Source organism: Melitaea cinxia, chromosome 28 (assembly GCF_905220565.1).
Source record: "Melitaea cinxia chromosome 28, ilMelCinx1.1, whole genome shotgun sequence".
Classification (NCBI taxonomy): domain Eukaryota; kingdom Metazoa; phylum Arthropoda; class Insecta; order Lepidoptera; family Nymphalidae; genus Melitaea; species Melitaea cinxia.
The window spans coordinates 4,525,099-4,544,023 of record NC_059421.1 but is presented as its reverse complement, the minus strand read 5'-3'; the positions used below and the strand labels follow the sequence as shown (position 1 = coordinate 4,544,023).

The following is an 18,925-nucleotide window of genomic DNA, read 5'->3' as shown; positions in this document are numbered from 1 at the left end:
AGATACTAACGAAAATGAGCGTAGTTTGATGCATATGTGTGCGTGAGCGCGTGTGTTTACTTGAAGGAGCCGAGTTTTGTGGCTTCAGTAACAACAAAGGCCGCGAATTATCTACTTTTTTTTACTTGATCTATGATTTAAGGATTTTATTTTATTTTTCACCACAGATCTCTTACAAAAAAAATTGTTCATTTTGAATTTTTAAAATTCGAACGTAATTCGAAACTGTATAAAGAAGCAACAAAATGGTTACGTAAAGTCGTGAATCAAATACTAAAAAATTTTAATTTGTAAACGGGCAAAACCTTTTTAACCTATTTTTTTTTTTTTGTATATATTTATATAATCAGTTTGAAAAAAAAGACTTCAATTTTTAAAACGGAAAATATGATTCCGCTTTCCAATCGTTTCAACCATAAATCAAACTGTTGATAGCTGAAAGCGGAGTTCGTGACCCACTTGCGTGACCTTCAATCAAGGGGAAAATTTAAAGCCAGGTATTAAACAAGCCAAGTTAATTATTATTTACTAGACATTGATAATTACTTTCCATGCAAATTCGCAATGCAGTTTTTAGTATGTAAGAATTTGTTTAACTAACATTATTTTTTCTTATATCGTAACATTTCTCGGAAGGATCCAAAAAAAAAAATGATTTTGAGTGAATAATATTGATTGTATTTACATTGTCTACTTTATATTATATATGTTATTTTCTTTTGTTTTTTTTTTCACTTCATTAACTTTTTACGGTTATATTATTAAGAATTAAATGGAATAAATAATAGAGAACTAGAGTTGTTATTAGTTGTTGCTGATATCAATACTTATGTTTTACTACATTTCTGTCTACAGAATTATTTTTTTATATAATCATTTATTTATTTAATCATTTATTTATTTAATTTTAATTAATAAAAAAAACAGCATGTACAAATTGACAATTATTTGTAGCAAAAGAAAACCGCTAAGGTTTATACAATGTTTCATTTTACATTTCATAACATTAAAAAACGTAGTATTTAAAAAAACAATCTCAATCAGTTTCAGTTGGTACATGAATTTTTATAAAATATTTTAACAATTTTAAGTTTCCACGAAAGGTTTTGTCGAAAGACAGAAATTTTTAGTGTCTTTGTAATATTTGTGTAGCTGTGTATTGTTGTAGTGTGTTTTATTGTTTTTGATACATTTAATCAAATGTGACGGTATTAGAGTTATTAATCGAGGGGCAATGAGTATGTATGTGTGTGTGTGTGTGTATGTGCGGCTGTTCTCTTACCATATGCATAAATAGTATAACGTATATAAATATTATAAATGGGAATAAAAATTAATTCTAAACTATAAATCTAAAGAGTACACTTGCTTTGTTGAATTCTCTGATCTGAAGATACGATATCAGAGAAGACCGTGAGGTCCAATTAAAAAAATATATGTAGAAAGCTTGTTTATTTGAAAACGTGCTAAATTCATAGTACGGCTTCAAATCTCACACAATTTTATTTAGTCGTTTTGGCGTAACGCGCGTCCAAGATGCAGTCAAAGCAAGAGACAAGTCACAATTTTTCTTTTGAAAGTCATCAACGTGTAATGTACGTGGCTTTTTTATTACTAAAACGTAACAGAACCGTGCGAGCGAAATATATTAAATAGTAAAGCTATGGTGGTTTTCTTTTAAATCTTTATTTTAAAGAGCTTGGTCATTAAACGTGGTTATTAATTCAATTTAAAAATATTAAAAATTTATTGATAACAATTTTAAAATATATTAGGTACATAATAAAATAATAGACAAATAAGGAGATTATTTTTAAAACTAGTCATCTCAATTTTTTTTACAATTCCATTAATAGACTTTTAAGGAAAATTTTGTCATAGGCTATTTTTAAACGGGGAAAAAGTATGAATTTTAGAAATTAATATTATATCAGACATATTTTAAAATGAATTAAATTGGTTAATCCTTATTAGAAGGATATAACTATACTCTGGAGAGTATATTTTGATGAAAGTAGTAACGTATTGGGATTCCTCAAGGAGCTAGGCTGGCACGAAAGTGCCCCCCAGCCGATCACGCAAAAAAGGCGCACCAAGACGTCGAGTTGCGGAAAAGAGCCCGTGAACAACAACAACAATAACAACAACAAGTAGTAATGTAGGTATAAGATGAAGTCAACCACAAAGAATAACAGAAACACTTTAAAATTATTTCATTTGACGTCGTATGCTGGGAATTTAGAATGCTTAATTCTAATTTCTGTTCTAAACACCATTAACATATTTAGCCACACACACACAAACATCGCGTGACAAATATCACACGTGTGCATGTGTATTTGCGTGTGTTTGTTAATTTGTTTTTGACATGGATACATTTGCGTAATACCATCAGAGATCACGATCAATCTTGAATATGAGTTAGCGAAAAGACGTTAAAGGGCCTGTTCCACCAATTGTGGATAACGCTATTTGACGGATGACAGTATCCGAAAATATTTTTTTTTTGATTCATTATTAAGTTGCAGTTTATTAATTGAGAAGAAATTGGTCCTACTGGCCTATTCTACCTCCCGCTGTCAAAGTCTATTTGTATCAATCAAATCAATCAGTTATCTACAACTGGTGAAACAGGCCCGTTATTAATCTTAATAATGACTCTTTTGTTTAATAATAATAATAATAAAGCCCTTTATTCTGAGATTAAAGATAATGTACGCGTTTGCATCAGTTATAACTTATATAATATCTCTAATCACAGTGTGCCTCTTGGCATAGGCCTCCTCTAATAATCTCCACTGTGGTTTGTCCTGAGTTACCCGTCTCCACCTTTTTTTTTTTTTTTTTTTTTTTTTTCTCTAAACCTCCGATATGTATGGTCGGAGCCTGTATCTACGTCGTACTCTTTCATTCCAGTTCTATCATTTATGCCTCTCGTACTTTCATTCCTCATACTAATTTCTTTCTCGCGTCCATCATCTTTCATACTCAGGGTGGGTTCCCAAACTAGGTGCTTCCTACTCTACACTATCTTACATATATTTATTTCTTATGAAGCTTATCAGGGTAAAGAAAACAAATAATTTACTTTATTGTCTGCTTTTTTACAATTGTAGGCTTATATGTTTTAACTCAGTGACTTTCTTGAGATACTTTACTATCTCTCAAAAGCTACTATATTATACACTTGTGTTATCTCAGTTATTTTTACAATTTTTCCCATTATCTTATTTCTACTTAATACTATTTTAATTTAATTACAAAGTCTATTTTTTGTCAGACAGTCTTTAACCTTAAACTATTTTACAAATTCCTTATCCTATACTTAATAATCTATGCTACCTAACTATATATAATTATATAATTGGAACATATTAGCTCGCCATTTTGTGAATATTGCGTTTCAATAGTTTGCTGCTGTTTTTAGGACAGGAATCGGTGTTTAAGCTACTGCCTAAGTTGGCTGCATTCATCCTTCCATACATCCGCATTGCACGATTCGGAGGACGCGCGGCGTATCCCTCTTGTTCTGCAGGAACTTTGTTTCACAACAAACTTATAAGTTTCTTCCAGACCCAGAGTCCCTGCAGAATGTCTCGCGCACTCTGTGCCAGGGATACGGAGACTTCTTTTAAATACACCGCTGTGCCGACTATCGCACTGTCAGCAATAAGCGACGGACGATCGCGCCAGCTCGTCCCACCTCCCTCTCACCGGACAGTCACTGCTGAAAGCATTGTGCTGGACACTGTCCAGCTTCGCTCTTCGGCAGTTCCTGCAGGAAGGCGGGATTGATGCCGCGAGGTCCACTCAGTCCACCATTAGGTGCGGGCCGCCACAGTGGCTGCACGCGTCCACCGTTTCCACACAAAATCTTTTGCTATGTCCGTAGGCGAGGCACCTCGAACACTGGACCAGCGGGGACTGGTCCTCGGCTTTTACCCTCTGGAGGTCTATATGCACGTACCCCGCGTTGGTGATCCGATTCCAGAGGGGTGGTGATGTTTCCAACACCACGTGTGCCGTGTGCGGGTTCCTCGCCTTACGGCGATAGCGCACTTTCACTCTGCAGGTCTCCTGGTCGAGACCGTCAAAGAGTTCCCGGTTCTGGTTCTTTAGGGCCTTGAGTATGTCCTCGTCGGTGTTAACCGCGAGGACTCCCCGTAGAAGTAGGAGCGGGTCCCTGTTCTGGACTTCCTCGACCAGAAGACCCTTCCCTTTTGCTTCCACTCGCTCTCTCACTTTCGCTCTTTCGGTGGTGGTGGCGAAAGCCATCACCACCTTCCTGTCTTTCGCCTTTCTTACACGCTTGACCTTGGTCCACCCTTCTTTGGCGTCAACCGCTTCCCTCAATCTGGCGAGGACTTCCTCCCCGGTCATCTGATCGTCCTCCGATGATATCACCAGAGAGTGGAGAGCGGCCGGCGCCTTTAGTGAGGGCCCAGATGTTATCGCCTCGGCGTAAGTTTTCGGAGCAACTCCCGCCTCCTGCTGTTTTTCAATGTTGGCTTTGATGTCCTTAACCATTTCTTGTGTCTCAAGCAGGAGACGAGATTGCTCCTCGACCTTCTCTATAATCGCGCTATTCTGACACTTTTCCTGTTCATCAAGCTGGGCCTCTAAGGTTGTGATCATTACCTCGAACAATTCGTGGGTATTCCTTAGGCCTGCTTCTAATGTTTCCCTTATTTCTTTTTTCAAATATTTTGCAGCGCCCAGGGCTTTTCTGGTCTCATCGAGATTTTCCTTCTCCGCCTCCCTCCATGTCGTGAAAACTCTTCTCTTCGCATTGTAATAGCTGGCTTTTGGAATCTCTTTTCTCTTTATAAGGGGAGTCAGCCTTGTGTCCAGAGATTTTTGAACACTTCCCAACGAGGGCTTAGGAGTTCGCGGAGTCATCGGAATGTGTGTCGACACTTGGGCTCTGCCTGAGACGGTTAACCCTGAGCCTGACATACCGGAGGTGCGTCAAATATTTTTTTTTCTAATAGATCCAATATATAAAAGTCTAGAGAAATTTTCGTCAATTATTAAATCTGCAATAGCAGGGGTAAGTGATTGGTCAACCACTAAAATGACGAGCAAATATGCCCGTATCTTAAGACTATACTAATATTAAACTTAAAACTATCAAAAAGTAGAGAAAACTCTACTTTTTGTCAAGGACTCTAGATAGAGTTACCACGAACGATCAGTTCCAGAGCCCTTTAAGAGAGCTTGTCAATGGTGAAAACCACGTCGCTCTACGACCAGCAGTTCCAGAGATATCCCATCTTCTAATTTTGGTCTTCCGCGCTCCAGATACCTCTGCGTACTTCTTCAAAAAATAGAAATTCGATATCTCAGGAACCCCTGGCCGCAGAATAGCATGCGACGGCTCTCCGTATCGGGCCTTTCGAGATCTTTGACCTCCTGGTCTCGGATTCCAGATTTGAGGGGTCGACTCTACCCAGAGTCCCGAGCCCCACCACCGGACGGAGAAAATCGTGACCAACACACTATGAAAGTCCCGACTCTCTCCGACTCTTAGAACAGGAGTTATCTGGATTTTTCAATTTCCAAGATGGCCGCCAATATGGCCACCTTATCACGTCAGACGTCTAAAATCGGCTGTATTTGCCCGAATCCTCCCGTTCTTGGGCTCGTTGAAATTGTCTCGACGAGAGCTAACAGCTTATGTCTACCAGAAATTTTTTAAAACAACCCCCGATTTATGGGGTAGAAAAAACCTAGTTTTTATTACAAAAATTTATCGAAAAATTAAAATACAACATAAAAAAATACAAAAATTTTGAGGCTTAAACTAAATATTTATAATATGTGGGAGTGGATTCCGGAGAGATCAGGCCGGGGGTTGCGACCCCACGTGCTCACCCTAAAATTTTAAAAATTTTGTATCTCTGAAACTACTAAGCTGAAAAATCTGAAATTGGGTATGCAGCTAGAAGTTATTAAACGCTATTAAATGAATAAAAAATTTGGGGGTGTCGTCGCTTTTATTTTTACAAAATATAATTTTGAATTTTGAAAATTCACAATATTCCTGATATCTCCGGAACCACTCACCTGATCTTAATGATCGATGCGTCGTTTTGCTGGGTTCGCCGAGACGCGTCGAATGATATACAATACTTGTCTGTAGGCCTTCCGGATCACAAACCAGGTGTCCACGTGGTCCGAGGTTTTTTCTTAATAAGTCCGCGAGTTTTTCGCGGAAAAATCTGATCGATACCTCAAAATGTCGGGCTTAATAAGCTCCGTCGGATGACGTAAAAATATTCATATGTCCTCGATTTCCTTTCCGCAGCGTTTCAAGTTTTATGTTTAAAATTTTTGAATTTTCACGGTTTTTCACTTTTTTCACTAGTGAAACGTCCAAATCTTGGAAAACAAAATGCACCACCGTGAAGGGCGTACGAATACGCAAATTTTGGTGTATAATTTGCATATAAACACCCACTTTTAACCACTTTTTAGAATTTTCAAAACTTTTTTCTGCACGGAGCAACAGCGAAATCGACCGTTACCGATGGCGGGAGGCCGGATCACCCCCGTCTCCACCTTGGGCCTACTGTCATTTTGAGGTCCTCCTCCCACTCGAACAATCAAACTAATCGTAATAATGTTGGTAGATAAAGATGTATATACTCGTTTTAAAGTGTTTGCCAATGTTATTTCATGAATAGGAGATATTTTCTATCAAGTCTTATAGTTGGCAAGGTTTTCGCGATGTTAGATTATTACTGGCAATGTAACATGGCCGTAATAAAGATGTCTACAATTTTATTATTAATACTGGCCACAAGAAATATATGTTACCTTTTTAATACTTAATTTATTTTGTATTTATATTTTATTTTTATATATTTATCGTCAAGATTCCTCGAGACGTTTTTGTGCCTATAGTATATATGTTTATACTCGTTTTAAAGCATATAACATTCTGTAATAAACAATTTTTTAAATCAATAATACCTAGATGACGAAATTATTGCGCTCAAAAAGCATAAAGAAAAACATACTCATTAGTACTCGTTACCTTTATTGCGTTGGTAAATAAACGTTTGTAAGTCGTGTTGTTGTCGTGTTGTTCCGTGCCATCGACTTAACGAAATATTAATTGTTATTAATTATTAAATAAAGCTAAATATTTTGTGACTATGAAGCGTTTGCCTTTTGCTGATTTTAATATCCGGCAAAAAGCGGCGAAAAAAATCACTTTTGTTGTATGAAAGCCCCCCTAAATATATTTTTACTATAATTTTATTATTTATTATTAAAGTAAATATACAATTAAGTATTTTGTGGATATTTCAAGTGCCTACCTGTTGCCATTATTGATATCAAGCATAAAGGGGCCAAAAATTGCGTAAGTTGTATGGGAGCCCCCCTTAAATATTTATTTTATTTTGTTTTTAGTATTTGTTGTTATAGCTGCAACAGAAACACATAATTTGTAAAAATTTCAACTTTTTAGCTCTCGCGGTTATTGAGATCTGTGACAAGGAGGAGGGTGGGTCGAAAAATCGAGAAATTCGATCTATCCAAAGATTAGTAATATTTCAATAAAAAATCATGTTGGTACTATACAATTCATAAAAAACATGTTGGTATTTTACTCTTGCTCTGCAAATATAAGATTTTGTGGCTATTCGTAATTACAGATAATTAATTATCTTAATTGATTTGTCATCATGTTTCTATTTACAAGAAAAATCAATAGCATGTAGAGATATAAGAAAGATTACATTTCTTTCCTGCCAAAGGTTACTGACACTTGCGCCATCTAGTGACATATCATTTAAGCTGCATTAAAATTATTAATACAAATTTTGATCAAATCATTATAAGTACATGTTTAAATATATTAAAAAATAAAAATAAAAATGTAATATTTAAATGGATTATGTATTAAAACAAACTAATGAGAAATATCTAGTATGTTGTACACTTATGCTATTTATAATTGCTTTGAGTGATTCAGAGCTGGGCTTTGGCAGCGGCCGCCGTCGTACAAACGTCTACCGCGTGCTTTTTATAGAACTGGGCTTATTTCAACTAATATAATGTTATATTCAAAACACTATATGTGATTGTACCTTAAATTACGCTTTATGTTCCCTACTATGAGTAACGATGGTTGTCAGGTGTCTATGATAACAACCGGGACTGACTGCTTAAAGTGTTCTCCGAGGCACATTTGGAAAGCTCACAAAGATAGACAACCAGACCGAAAAGAAATATTGTAAATACAAATCGAACAAGCAATCTCCGGTATGTCAGGTCCCACGCGGTGCACGCACCACAACACCAGAGCGACGTCTTTTTACAGTTAGTAGACATTGTTGTATTACAGTTTTTAAATTTAAAATTGCAAATTATTGCGTCACATCAGGGATACGAGAAAATTGTTAGTACTATTATGAATGCAAAAGTTTATATAGATTTATATTTGTTACTCGATCACACTAGAACACCTGAATAGTTTTTATGGCATTTGGTACAGAGATAGGTTATATTTTAGGCAGATTTTTTACCTGATAAACTATTTTAATTTAATTTAAATTTCTTTACGAGTAAAGTCAGAGGTAACAGCTAGTAAATCATAAATATGACTACTTATAACAACTTCAGGAAAGACGATCAATAATTACAAAATTATGTGACAGTTTATACATATATATGCATTTGTGCGTTGATCTACTTATCTAAGGGTCGAAATCTTCGCTTTGACGCTTTTACGTAGACTATGAGACTTGGAAAATCTATAAGAAATACATTAAAACTTTATGTAAGACCTCCATCTTATCCGAAACAAACATGGGATAAAAGTTCTCGATAACATATCTCGTTTACGTAATGTGTGTTCTAGATGTGGGTAGAGAAAATGTTAATATTGTGATGAATGATTTCCTTACTTTATTTTTAACATAATTAGTTTAGCATTGATATGTATTTAAATAATTACATTTGATAGATATTTAGAGATAGATAAACAGACGTTAAAATAATATCAATTCATATAATTCTTATGTTGTTGTGTTATGTGTTGCACGTGAAATAAATGTTTTATTTATAATATTCATCTTATATGTAATTTGGCTAAATATATTTTATAGTTTTATCACAAACAATCATTAATCTAAAGAAAAGTCATTATGATATATTTTTCTTTTTATCAAACCATTATTCAGTACTTTCTTATTTATATTATTAAAAAATTAAACATGACCTAGAAACGAAATTAAGAAATGAAACCATAAGATAGACCGACAGACACACACACACACACACACACACGCATATATTGTGTGTGTGTGTCGTTCGACTCCTAACTGCGTTCCATCCAATGGGGGGTTCCGTAGGTGTGGTTTGGTAGGTGATGTCTTAATAAAAATAACTCTTCTTTAATTTCACTTTGTCTCAATATATGAATTGTTCTGGTAACTTACTTCTGCATAACCGTCCAATACTATTTTTCTTAGCCTTAAAAATCTCGATAAAGTGAAATATTAATACTAACTGTCGCATACAACTGAATATCAACGTATGGAAACGAACTATTTTTCTCGTAGAATGTTTTTTATTGTAAATTATAGCTGTCCTTAGGCGCTCACAAAAGGTATAGGGGTCGGGTATGCGGAATGAGTCTATCAAAGTAGTTCGTCTCCTATAACACCTTATTTACGAAGAGAAAAAACCTTTACAGCGATTGCGTGAATTATGTATAAAAAAACATACAGGGTGTGGCGTAAATAGTGGTCCACCGTTAAGGATTCGATAAACCAGGTAATTTACTATAACATATTACAATTTTATCCATTTTTACCCAAAGGTTCCGGAAATATTTTTATTTTTTATTTTTTTACATACCATTATTTTTTCATTTTGATTACTGGTAATTACTGCTGAACACTAGAGCTATCGTTAAATAATATGTTTTAGTGTAAATTTAAGGCTTTTGAAGAAAAAATTTGGTTTTACTCTACTTTAAACCCAAATTTTTAACATATCATGCTAATTCAAGAGCGATTTTTGTAAAAAAAATGTACTAAGCTGTCAGTGCCCATTCATTTAAAAACATGCCTACTAAATACCAATTTCAAAATGGTATCACAATAGCAGATCCTTTTGTTTAACAGAAAGATATCCAATTTTAATTGAAGAAAGGAAGATTTTCATTAAAATACATTTTAAAATTTAGTTGCGTTAATACTTATGATTTTTGTAAAAAAAGTAACTACACTGTCAGTGCCTATTCATTTTAAAATATTCCTACTAAACACAGATTTTAAAACGATTTGCCATCCCATTAATAAAAAAAATTATGGCAATTTTAATTGAAAAGGACTTAAAATAAAAATAAAAAATTACTACTGTTACAGAGTGATCTTGGCCTAACTTGTAAATTAGAACAAGGTATTAAAAAAAAACAAGTCATACTGTCATCGTTTATTATTATTTTTTGACGTGATTACAAACACTGTAATCATGTCAAAAAATAATAATAAACGATGGTGGTGGCTCGGCAGACGCCGGACGAGGAGGAGGGTGTTCCCCCACCCGTCACAGAGGCTGAAATGGAGGCGGCGTTGTCTCGCCTTCGGAGTAAGAAGAGGGCGCCGGGTCCAGACGGGGTGCACGGGAGAGTACTTGCGATCGCTCTCGGGCACCTCGGCAACAGCCTCCGGGAACTTTTTGACCGCTGCCTGCGGTCTGGTCAGTTCCCGGGGGCCTGGAAGGAGGGTCGGCTCTGCCTACTTCCTAAGGCAGGGCGGACCCCGGACTCGGCTTCGTCGGTGCGCCCGGTGGTGTTGCTGAACGAAGCTGGGAAACTCTTGGAGAGAATAGTGGGTTCCCGGCTCGTTCAGCACCTGGAGGAAGGCTCGGGACCCGGTCTATCAGAATCTCAATTCGGGTTTCGAGCACGCCGGTCGACAATCGATGCCCTCAAACGCCTGCGGGCAGTGACAGGTGAGGCGGAACAAGGGAGGGAGGTGGTGGTCGCGGTGTCGTTGGACATCGCGAACGCCTTCAACAGCCTCCCGCACGCAGTGATACGGGAGGCACTGAAATTCTTCGGAGTGCCCCCGTATCTAGGGAGGCTGTTGGAGGCGTACCTCTCCGATCGGAAAGTAGGCCTCGAGAATCGGTCGGGGTCCGTGGAGTGGCGGCGAGTCGGCTGTGGTGTCCCGCAAGGATCGGTGCTGGGCCCGATCCTGTGGGACATTGGTTACGACTGGGTCCTGCGAGGCCGTCTCCTCCCCGGGATGGGTGTCATCTGCTACGCGGATGACACCCTCGTTTACTCTCGGGGACGAGACTACAAGGAGGCGGCGCGGCTGGCCGAGGTCGGACTCGACCTCGTGATCAGCCGCATAAAGAGTTTGGGGCTTCGGGTCAGAATTGACAAGACCGAAGCCCTCCTCTTCCGCGGGACCGGACGTAAGGGACCCCCACCGGGGGCTACCCTACAGATCGGAGAGGGAAGGGTCAGGATGAGCTCCCAAATCAAATATCTGGGGCTCATCCTTGACGGAAGGTGGACCTTCGGCCCACACTTCGCTGTGGTGGGACCGAAGGTCGTGAAGGTGGCGAGTGCACTGGGCAGACTCCTCCCGAACCTCGGAGGACCCAGCGCCGCCTGCAGGCAGCTATATTCCGGAGTCTGCCGGAGTATGGTGACGTACGGTGCCCCGGTTTGGGCGGATCGCCTCACTGCGAGGAATAAGGCCGCGCTGCGGTCTGCGCAGAGGATCATCGCGGTGAGGGTGATCCGGGGGTACCGTACGGTATCGTGGGCTGCAGCTACTGCTTTAGCCGGCGATCCCCCGTGGGAACTCGTAGCGGAGGTCCTTGCCGAGACCTACTCATACGTCTCGGGTAGGAGGGCTCTCGGTGAGAACCCCACGTTGGACGGGATCCTACGGGTGCGCCGGATGGGGCAAGAAGCACTAATGCGGAGGTGGTGGGAGGACCTGGCGGAGCAGCCGTATGGCACACGCGTGACGGCTGCCTTGCGCCCGGTCCTTGAGCGGTGGATGCGCCGTAAGCGCAAACCCCTCACCTTCCGTCTGACGCAGGTTCTCACAGGGCACGGCTGCTTTGGTGAATACTTGTGTCGGACGGCCCAAAGGGAGCCGACGACTGAATGTCACGATTGTGGCGCGGCGGTGGACTCTGCCCAGCACACCCTCGAGGTGTGCCCGAGATGGGCGGCGCTACGTCGCGATCTGACGACAGTCCTCGGAGGGGACTTGTCAATGCCGAGCGTTATCACCGCGATGCTCGGCGACGACGAGTCCTGGAAGGCGATGGTCTCCTTCTGCGAGACAGTAATGTCCCAGAAGGAGAACGACGAGCGGATGAGAGAGGGGGCCGCCGACGAGGCCTCCGTCCGCAGGCGACGAACGGGGGTGCGTAGGAGGCGCTATTTAATGCGTTTCCAGTAACGCCTCTGTGCCCGTGTCGGGTCGGGATGGGAACCCGGTCCTGCTAGACATGGCGTCGTCGGGATTGTTCAGAGGTGAGCCGGACAGTCCCATGGAGGAGAAGTCTGGTCTTTTCGCCGAGGCCAGCCTGTCGCTGGAGGGATCCTGTTGCCTGCAGATCCGGGACCCTCCAATTAAAGCGGCTGAAGGCTCCCGCAGGGGTTTTGGTCGGTAGTGCACCCCCAAGTGCTAAGCCGACATACGGTCTAGGAATGCCTACCCGGGCATCCTGGATATCACCCGTAAATGGGTTACCCTGCGATATCAAAAAAAAAAAAAAAAACCTTAGTATTTCTGTCATTTATAAATTGTTGTAGTACTCGTATTTAAGTTGACTCAATCTATACGGTATTTTTTATGTGTAGGGTAGATCTATATTTTTTTTAATCTATAATAACTTACTCTTAAACTCTTAACTCATAACAACTTCTATTTAAAAAAAATCATTAAATTTTAAATCACGCGTATTTTAAATAAATATATCTACTTATCTAGGTAATATTCATGTTTATATGATTAGTATAAATAAATGGTATGTAGTAGCTTCAAAAATAAAACAAATTTAAATAGTATAAGGATAGCGTGAAACGCAGAAAAATATCCCATATAACGCGATAAAAGTATTTTAGTAGTAGCTATAAAAATCTCGGCAATGTGTCATAACTTCTATTGGGGCCAACCATCCCATACCGACGTGACCTCTTTTGTAATGGCAATGTTATAAACACTTAAATAAATATCTGTATACGTAAAACAAACCAATCCTGAGAAGTCTGTACTGTTTTTTTTTTTTTTTAATTTTTCTATTATAGAAACTTTGTCCTGATAATACGGAACATAAAAAAAATATATTGTTAAATTTGGTGCTGTCGGTCTAAGAAGTATGCGCGTACATACACTTTTACGATTAATTTTTGTAGAGACTCGCTGTGCCTCGCCTCGCGGTTCTAGCTGCGTAATTTACAATACGGTGGGAATGTTGGAATAAAAAATAGCATAAAGCATAGCTTTCCAAGCATACGTACTACTTAGTATCTACCACGTTTTATTACAGTAGTAAATTTAAATGGGACCACATGAAACGCTTGGATTAATAAAAAAATCTTGAAATCCGGTAACCAAGTCTAAAGCTCTGAAGTAACATATATAAAAAAAATATAATCGAATCGAAAATATTTTCCTTTTTTATCGGTCCTTTTAACTGAGTTAAAAACTACGTAAAAAAAGCACTACATATGTAGTGACGTGTTTCTTTTGTTTTCTTGCTTTGTTTTTTGCAAAATATAATTCTGATACAATAAGTAACTCAGACGAAGTCACAGTAGTATTTAGCTTTAATGTATAATGAAGAATATAGGACAGGGGTTGGGCAAAGTACCGTATGCTCTGGATATTTAATGTTTGTTATTAACATAAATTCAATAATGCACTCGTAATTATTTACTTTAAAAGCTAAAATGATAAAACCCAAATTTTAGCATAGTTAAGAATCTTTAGGTACTGTATTATCATAATTATTCATTAAAAAACAACATGGCGGATTAAAAATGATGAATCATTGTACTTTCAACTTCTTTTGGATTGATGGATTTCAACGGTGCCTTCAAAAGCGACAGACCATTTTAATGATCTCAAATTTATTATACGGAAACCTCCAAAAAGCGGATAGTATTTTCTTGTCGTACTCGTTTTACACTATTATATCAACCGATCGTTTACTTTTGACGAAAATTGTAGGACAAACCAAAAAGTTAGGAATAAAATAGTTTGTATTATGTTTACGGTTTACATTTATTGTTTTTTTTAATGTCATACTTTTTTCATGGTTTACTAAATGAGCTGATAGATATTGTTTTGTTTTTCCAAACGCAAGAAGTTGAAATTGTATGGTTTCTGTGTTCAAATTTCTGAAACTCTAAAATAATTACAGAGTAGTTCTCGAGTTTTCTTTTAACACGTTTAGCTATTATTTTTCTTTATAGATTATTTAGTTCCCCAAGAAAAATATTCTTCAATACGCCTTAAATTTATATAGTTAAATAACAGATGGTGCCAATTTTATCACATTTATTAAAATTTATCCCAGTATTTCAAGTCGTATTGAAGGTAAAGTTAAATTATATCTAAGTCTAAAAACGATTTTCTTTAGTGTCTGTTTCTATTATACCGACTTTATCTCTTCAATTCACCGATAATTAAGTTTCTCGCATTTAAATTGTAGGGCTAATATATTCATGTAAACGTCAACTTTTTACTGGGTGTACCGATTTTGATCATTTTTAATTTAATCGAAAGCCGATGTTTATCATGTGGTCACATTTAAATTTCATCGAGATCTGATTACAACTTTTGGAGTAATCTTTGATAATGCCTATTTATTCGACAATTTTTTTGTCTACCTACGTTGTATTACTTGTCAATATAATTGAAGGCGGTTTTTCTTCGTTTGTCATTTATGTAATTCTGCACCGAATAATAAGCTTACGCCTTACTACATCTTTGTTTTTATTCGTTACTGTGAATATTTTATACTGATGTACAATAAATAATATTATTTATGTATTTTTATATGAGTATAAGTAATAATTACATATCATAAATATTTCTGCCACCCCTCGTCATGCAAATCGTTTCCTTTGTACTAGCTCATGGAAGTTATGCTAAGGTAAAGTTCTTGAAACCTATTTACATTTTAGCTTTATGCAGGTATTACATAAAAGGTCGATAATGTCTAAGTCCATATTAAAATATTTTAAAGTTAGAAGTAACAATTTTTTTTTTGTAGCTGCTTACTTGATTCAATTTGGTAATTTTTATTGGAGTTCTAATTTTAAAACAAGAAGGTTGAAATAATTCTTTTGACATCTATTGCTTGCCAGATGAGTTTTTTCCATTCTACGCAATATTGTTGAACCATCTGTGGTCTTTTGGCACCATTCAAAGCCATTAAACCGTGTGAATTAACGAATGGCTTGTGGTGTGATAGCCGATTGGAAGAGACTGAAAAAAATATATTTAAAATCACAATAATTTTTATTAATATATATTGTGGGTGTTTGTATTTTATTATAGTTCTCTGTCACCTGTATAATCGCTGTTTATATTTTAATTAGTAGTCGCCCAGTGGTCGAAATTCGAAAATAATTAAAAAATTTCATCAAAAAAATTCAAATAATAATGAAAATAAAAAACCTTTTTTTTTAATTTCAATTTAACTACAGACTTTGACAATCAACAAAAGAGCGTGCGAGCGTGAGAGCGTAATATGCGTGTGTTTGTCAAATACATGGTAGTGTGTGTAGTATTTTTTTAATTGATTTAAATATATTTTTATGCATAATTTGAAAAAAAATATTAGAATTCTGCACTCCTTCTCTATATAAACTATAAGTGTACGAAATATCATACTCCTCCGTCCGCGCAATTTTCGTAAAAAGGGGTACAAAGTTTTTGCTTCAAGTATTATTTTAATAATGACGATTCATAACCGTTTTTGAAGATTTTTTTGAGTAAAGAATTATTATGTGATTTAGTTTGATTTGAATTAAAAAAAACTTAAGTTGACTGGACGATTAGATATAAATATATGAAAAAATGAATAAATATAATAAATTATCTGAGTATTCTTATAAGTTATAAAATATTTTACAAGATGAAATTCTTATTTTCATATACTGTTAATTTTAGTAACATGAAAGTTTGTCTCATGAGACTTGTAAATTTATGTAAATGCTTTTTATTTTCTTCATAAGATATCTTATAAGTTAATGAATAATTTATGGTATCTCATACATATATATTTTACTTTGTTTATATATGCCTGATATACAATTCTGGGATCGCCCCTATTCAGCGGTACCCAAATTTTACCTATAAATCTCACGCGTGAAATAGCATTTATTATTCAGAATATTTCAACGGTGTATCTTATGAAAGTACGAGAGGCATGAAAGCGAGAACTGGTATGAAAGAGTAAATAGCAAATAACGTGCTCCGACCCCCATGTCGGAGGTACAGAGAAAAAAAAAAACTGTGTATCTTAATAAAATATAAACTTTTTTGCATAATGTGTGAAAATAAACACATGCGAAATATACGAGATACGTTCTAAAATACTTTGTTATCATAATAATCTCAAAAGACCACTTAAATTACCTTCTCTTTAATGTCTCTCGTAAGTGCACGTTGGCGTCATATAATTTTTTTCATATCTATACTAATATTATAAAGCTGAAGAGTTTGTTTGTTTGAACACGCTAATCTCAGGAACTACTGGTCCGATTTGAAAAATTCTTTCAGTGTTAGTTAGCCCATTTATCAAGGAAGGCTATAGGCTATATATCATCATGCTAAGACTAATAAACGGAGCACTAATGGAGAATGTTAAATCGAGGTGCTTTTTTTTCAAGTAACTATTCAACGCGGACGAAGTCGCGTGCAGTGGCTAGTACCTTATATATGATTATCGTCAATCTTTTGACTGATAATTATTTTTATTTACAGGAAGACATGGTCTGCCTGTCTTGCACGGCGACCGGGGAGCGCGTGTGCCTCGCAGCTGAAGGATTCGGTAACAGGCACTGCTTCCTTGAAAACATCGCCGATAAGAACATACCGCCTGATCTTTCGCAGTGCGTGTTTGTTATCGAACAGGTCAGTGACATTTTAATTTTTAATTTTTAAATTTGTTGTTTACTAGTTGGTTTGCGTTGTTTTACAGAAATAAATCTTAATCATAGAGCAATTTCGAAAAAACGGAGTTAGTTATTTAACGCCAAAGCATAAACGTTAATCGCTTACCATCAGGTAGACAGTATACTTGGATACCACCATAATGGTATAAAAATTCTAAGTTTGACTAATAGTTTTCTCACTGAAAATGAACTGCAATAAAACAACCCGTTCATATTAAGCTTAATTTGCCTCCTCACCCATCTAAGTTTTAAAAGGTAATTTAACTACCAAGAACAACAGTCGGGATATATTAATATTTAAGGTATTTTGAGCTACGAGTGTTCTACGAAGTGTGACAGAGCGACACACAAAGACCGACCAACACATCGTCGGCGAAAATCAAACTAATTTCAACTATACTAAAATGTTCAACTTTAACACAAAACAACACTATAACATTGACTTAAATCAGAAATCTTCATTAAACACCCCTAAAATATATCTACGTTTCGTTTACCGTGTTACACATCAAATGTTGTTATTTTGCACGTTATAGAAATAAATGTGTAAATATTGTCGTGATTCCGTATAATCTATGTGTATGTAACACGAATAACCTGCAGGTAAGTGCTTCGTGCGGTTTACGGCGACGACGTGGAACGCTTACGTTATGAACGAATTTTATTAAGTTTTTACAATTGGTATATTGATGAATACAATTTTTTGAATCTAAGAATAAAAATTTTGTCATATTATTATTAGTATTAAAGTTTTATCAAAAGCATATTTTTTATTAATAGAAGAACAATATCATAATATATATTAATACGCTAAGGTTTAAGATGTTATCCTCCTTTTTTGGAAAAACAACCTAATAATTACTCCACATAAATCTCTATTGGCATCAACAACTAAAAAAATTATTATTGCTACTGTTTAATTATTCGCGCGGGTATAGTGTAATGTATATTTGTAATTATTATGAAAATTATAACATAAAAAATGTAGCGTTATTTTTAAATATAAGTAAGTGTGAGCAACTAGGAACAAAAAAAAATATTATTAAGAAAATGTAATATAATATAACAAAGAAACTTTTCAAATAAGTTTTTCATCTTTTAGTAAATCAATGAAACTCGTCTTGAAAGACCCCTTGTCGAGCTTTAGTACGCACTTCAGTTGATAACGATCAAAGGTTCTTTGCTTCACATGAAAAATAAGATGGAAATGCTGATAAGATTTTTGTATAGTTTTTTTTTTTGTCATTAATTTATTGATATAAAAACTCGTTGGTGCTAGTAAAATACGATAAATAAAAAGCAGACAAGCTCTATTGACTATTCTGAAGTAGTGATGCTTAAGTTTCCGTATCGCTGACGATCGGGGTTAAAGCTAGTTAAAAGTTATTTTTCAAATATTTATAAAATATGCTAAATTTGATGTTGATTATTAAAAATATGTTATTTTTTACATACTTTAGACTTTTTTACTTGTATAATTTCTATATCGTTTTGTTTTATCATTACATAGTATAAAACAAAGTCGCTTCCCGCTGTCTGTATGCTTAGATCTTTAAAACTACGAAACGGATTTTGATGCGGTTTTATTTAGTAAATAGAGCGATTCCAGATGAAGGTATATATAATACGTGCATAATATACTAGAGGAACACTCATAGTTTTTGCAACCGTGCGAAGCTGGGGCGGGTCGTTAGTAACAAATAAAAATATAGATTTAAATAATTTTCACGTTTCGATTCA

At 36.4% G+C, this 18,925-nt stretch overlaps 1 protein-coding gene across 1 annotated transcript in view; it reads left to right on the top strand.

The window, feature by feature from the left end:
- The window catches only part of LOC123667650 (ryanodine receptor), a 178,661-nt gene that overhangs the window by 38,085 nt on the left and 121,651 nt on the right, over window positions 1–18,925 (top strand). Inside the window, exon 3 of the mRNA XM_045601509.1 lies at window positions 16,995–17,144. Coding sequence (XP_045457465.1) covers window positions 16,995–17,144 — 150 coding nt within the window. The remainder of the gene's footprint in view (window positions 1–16,994; window positions 17,145–18,925) is intronic.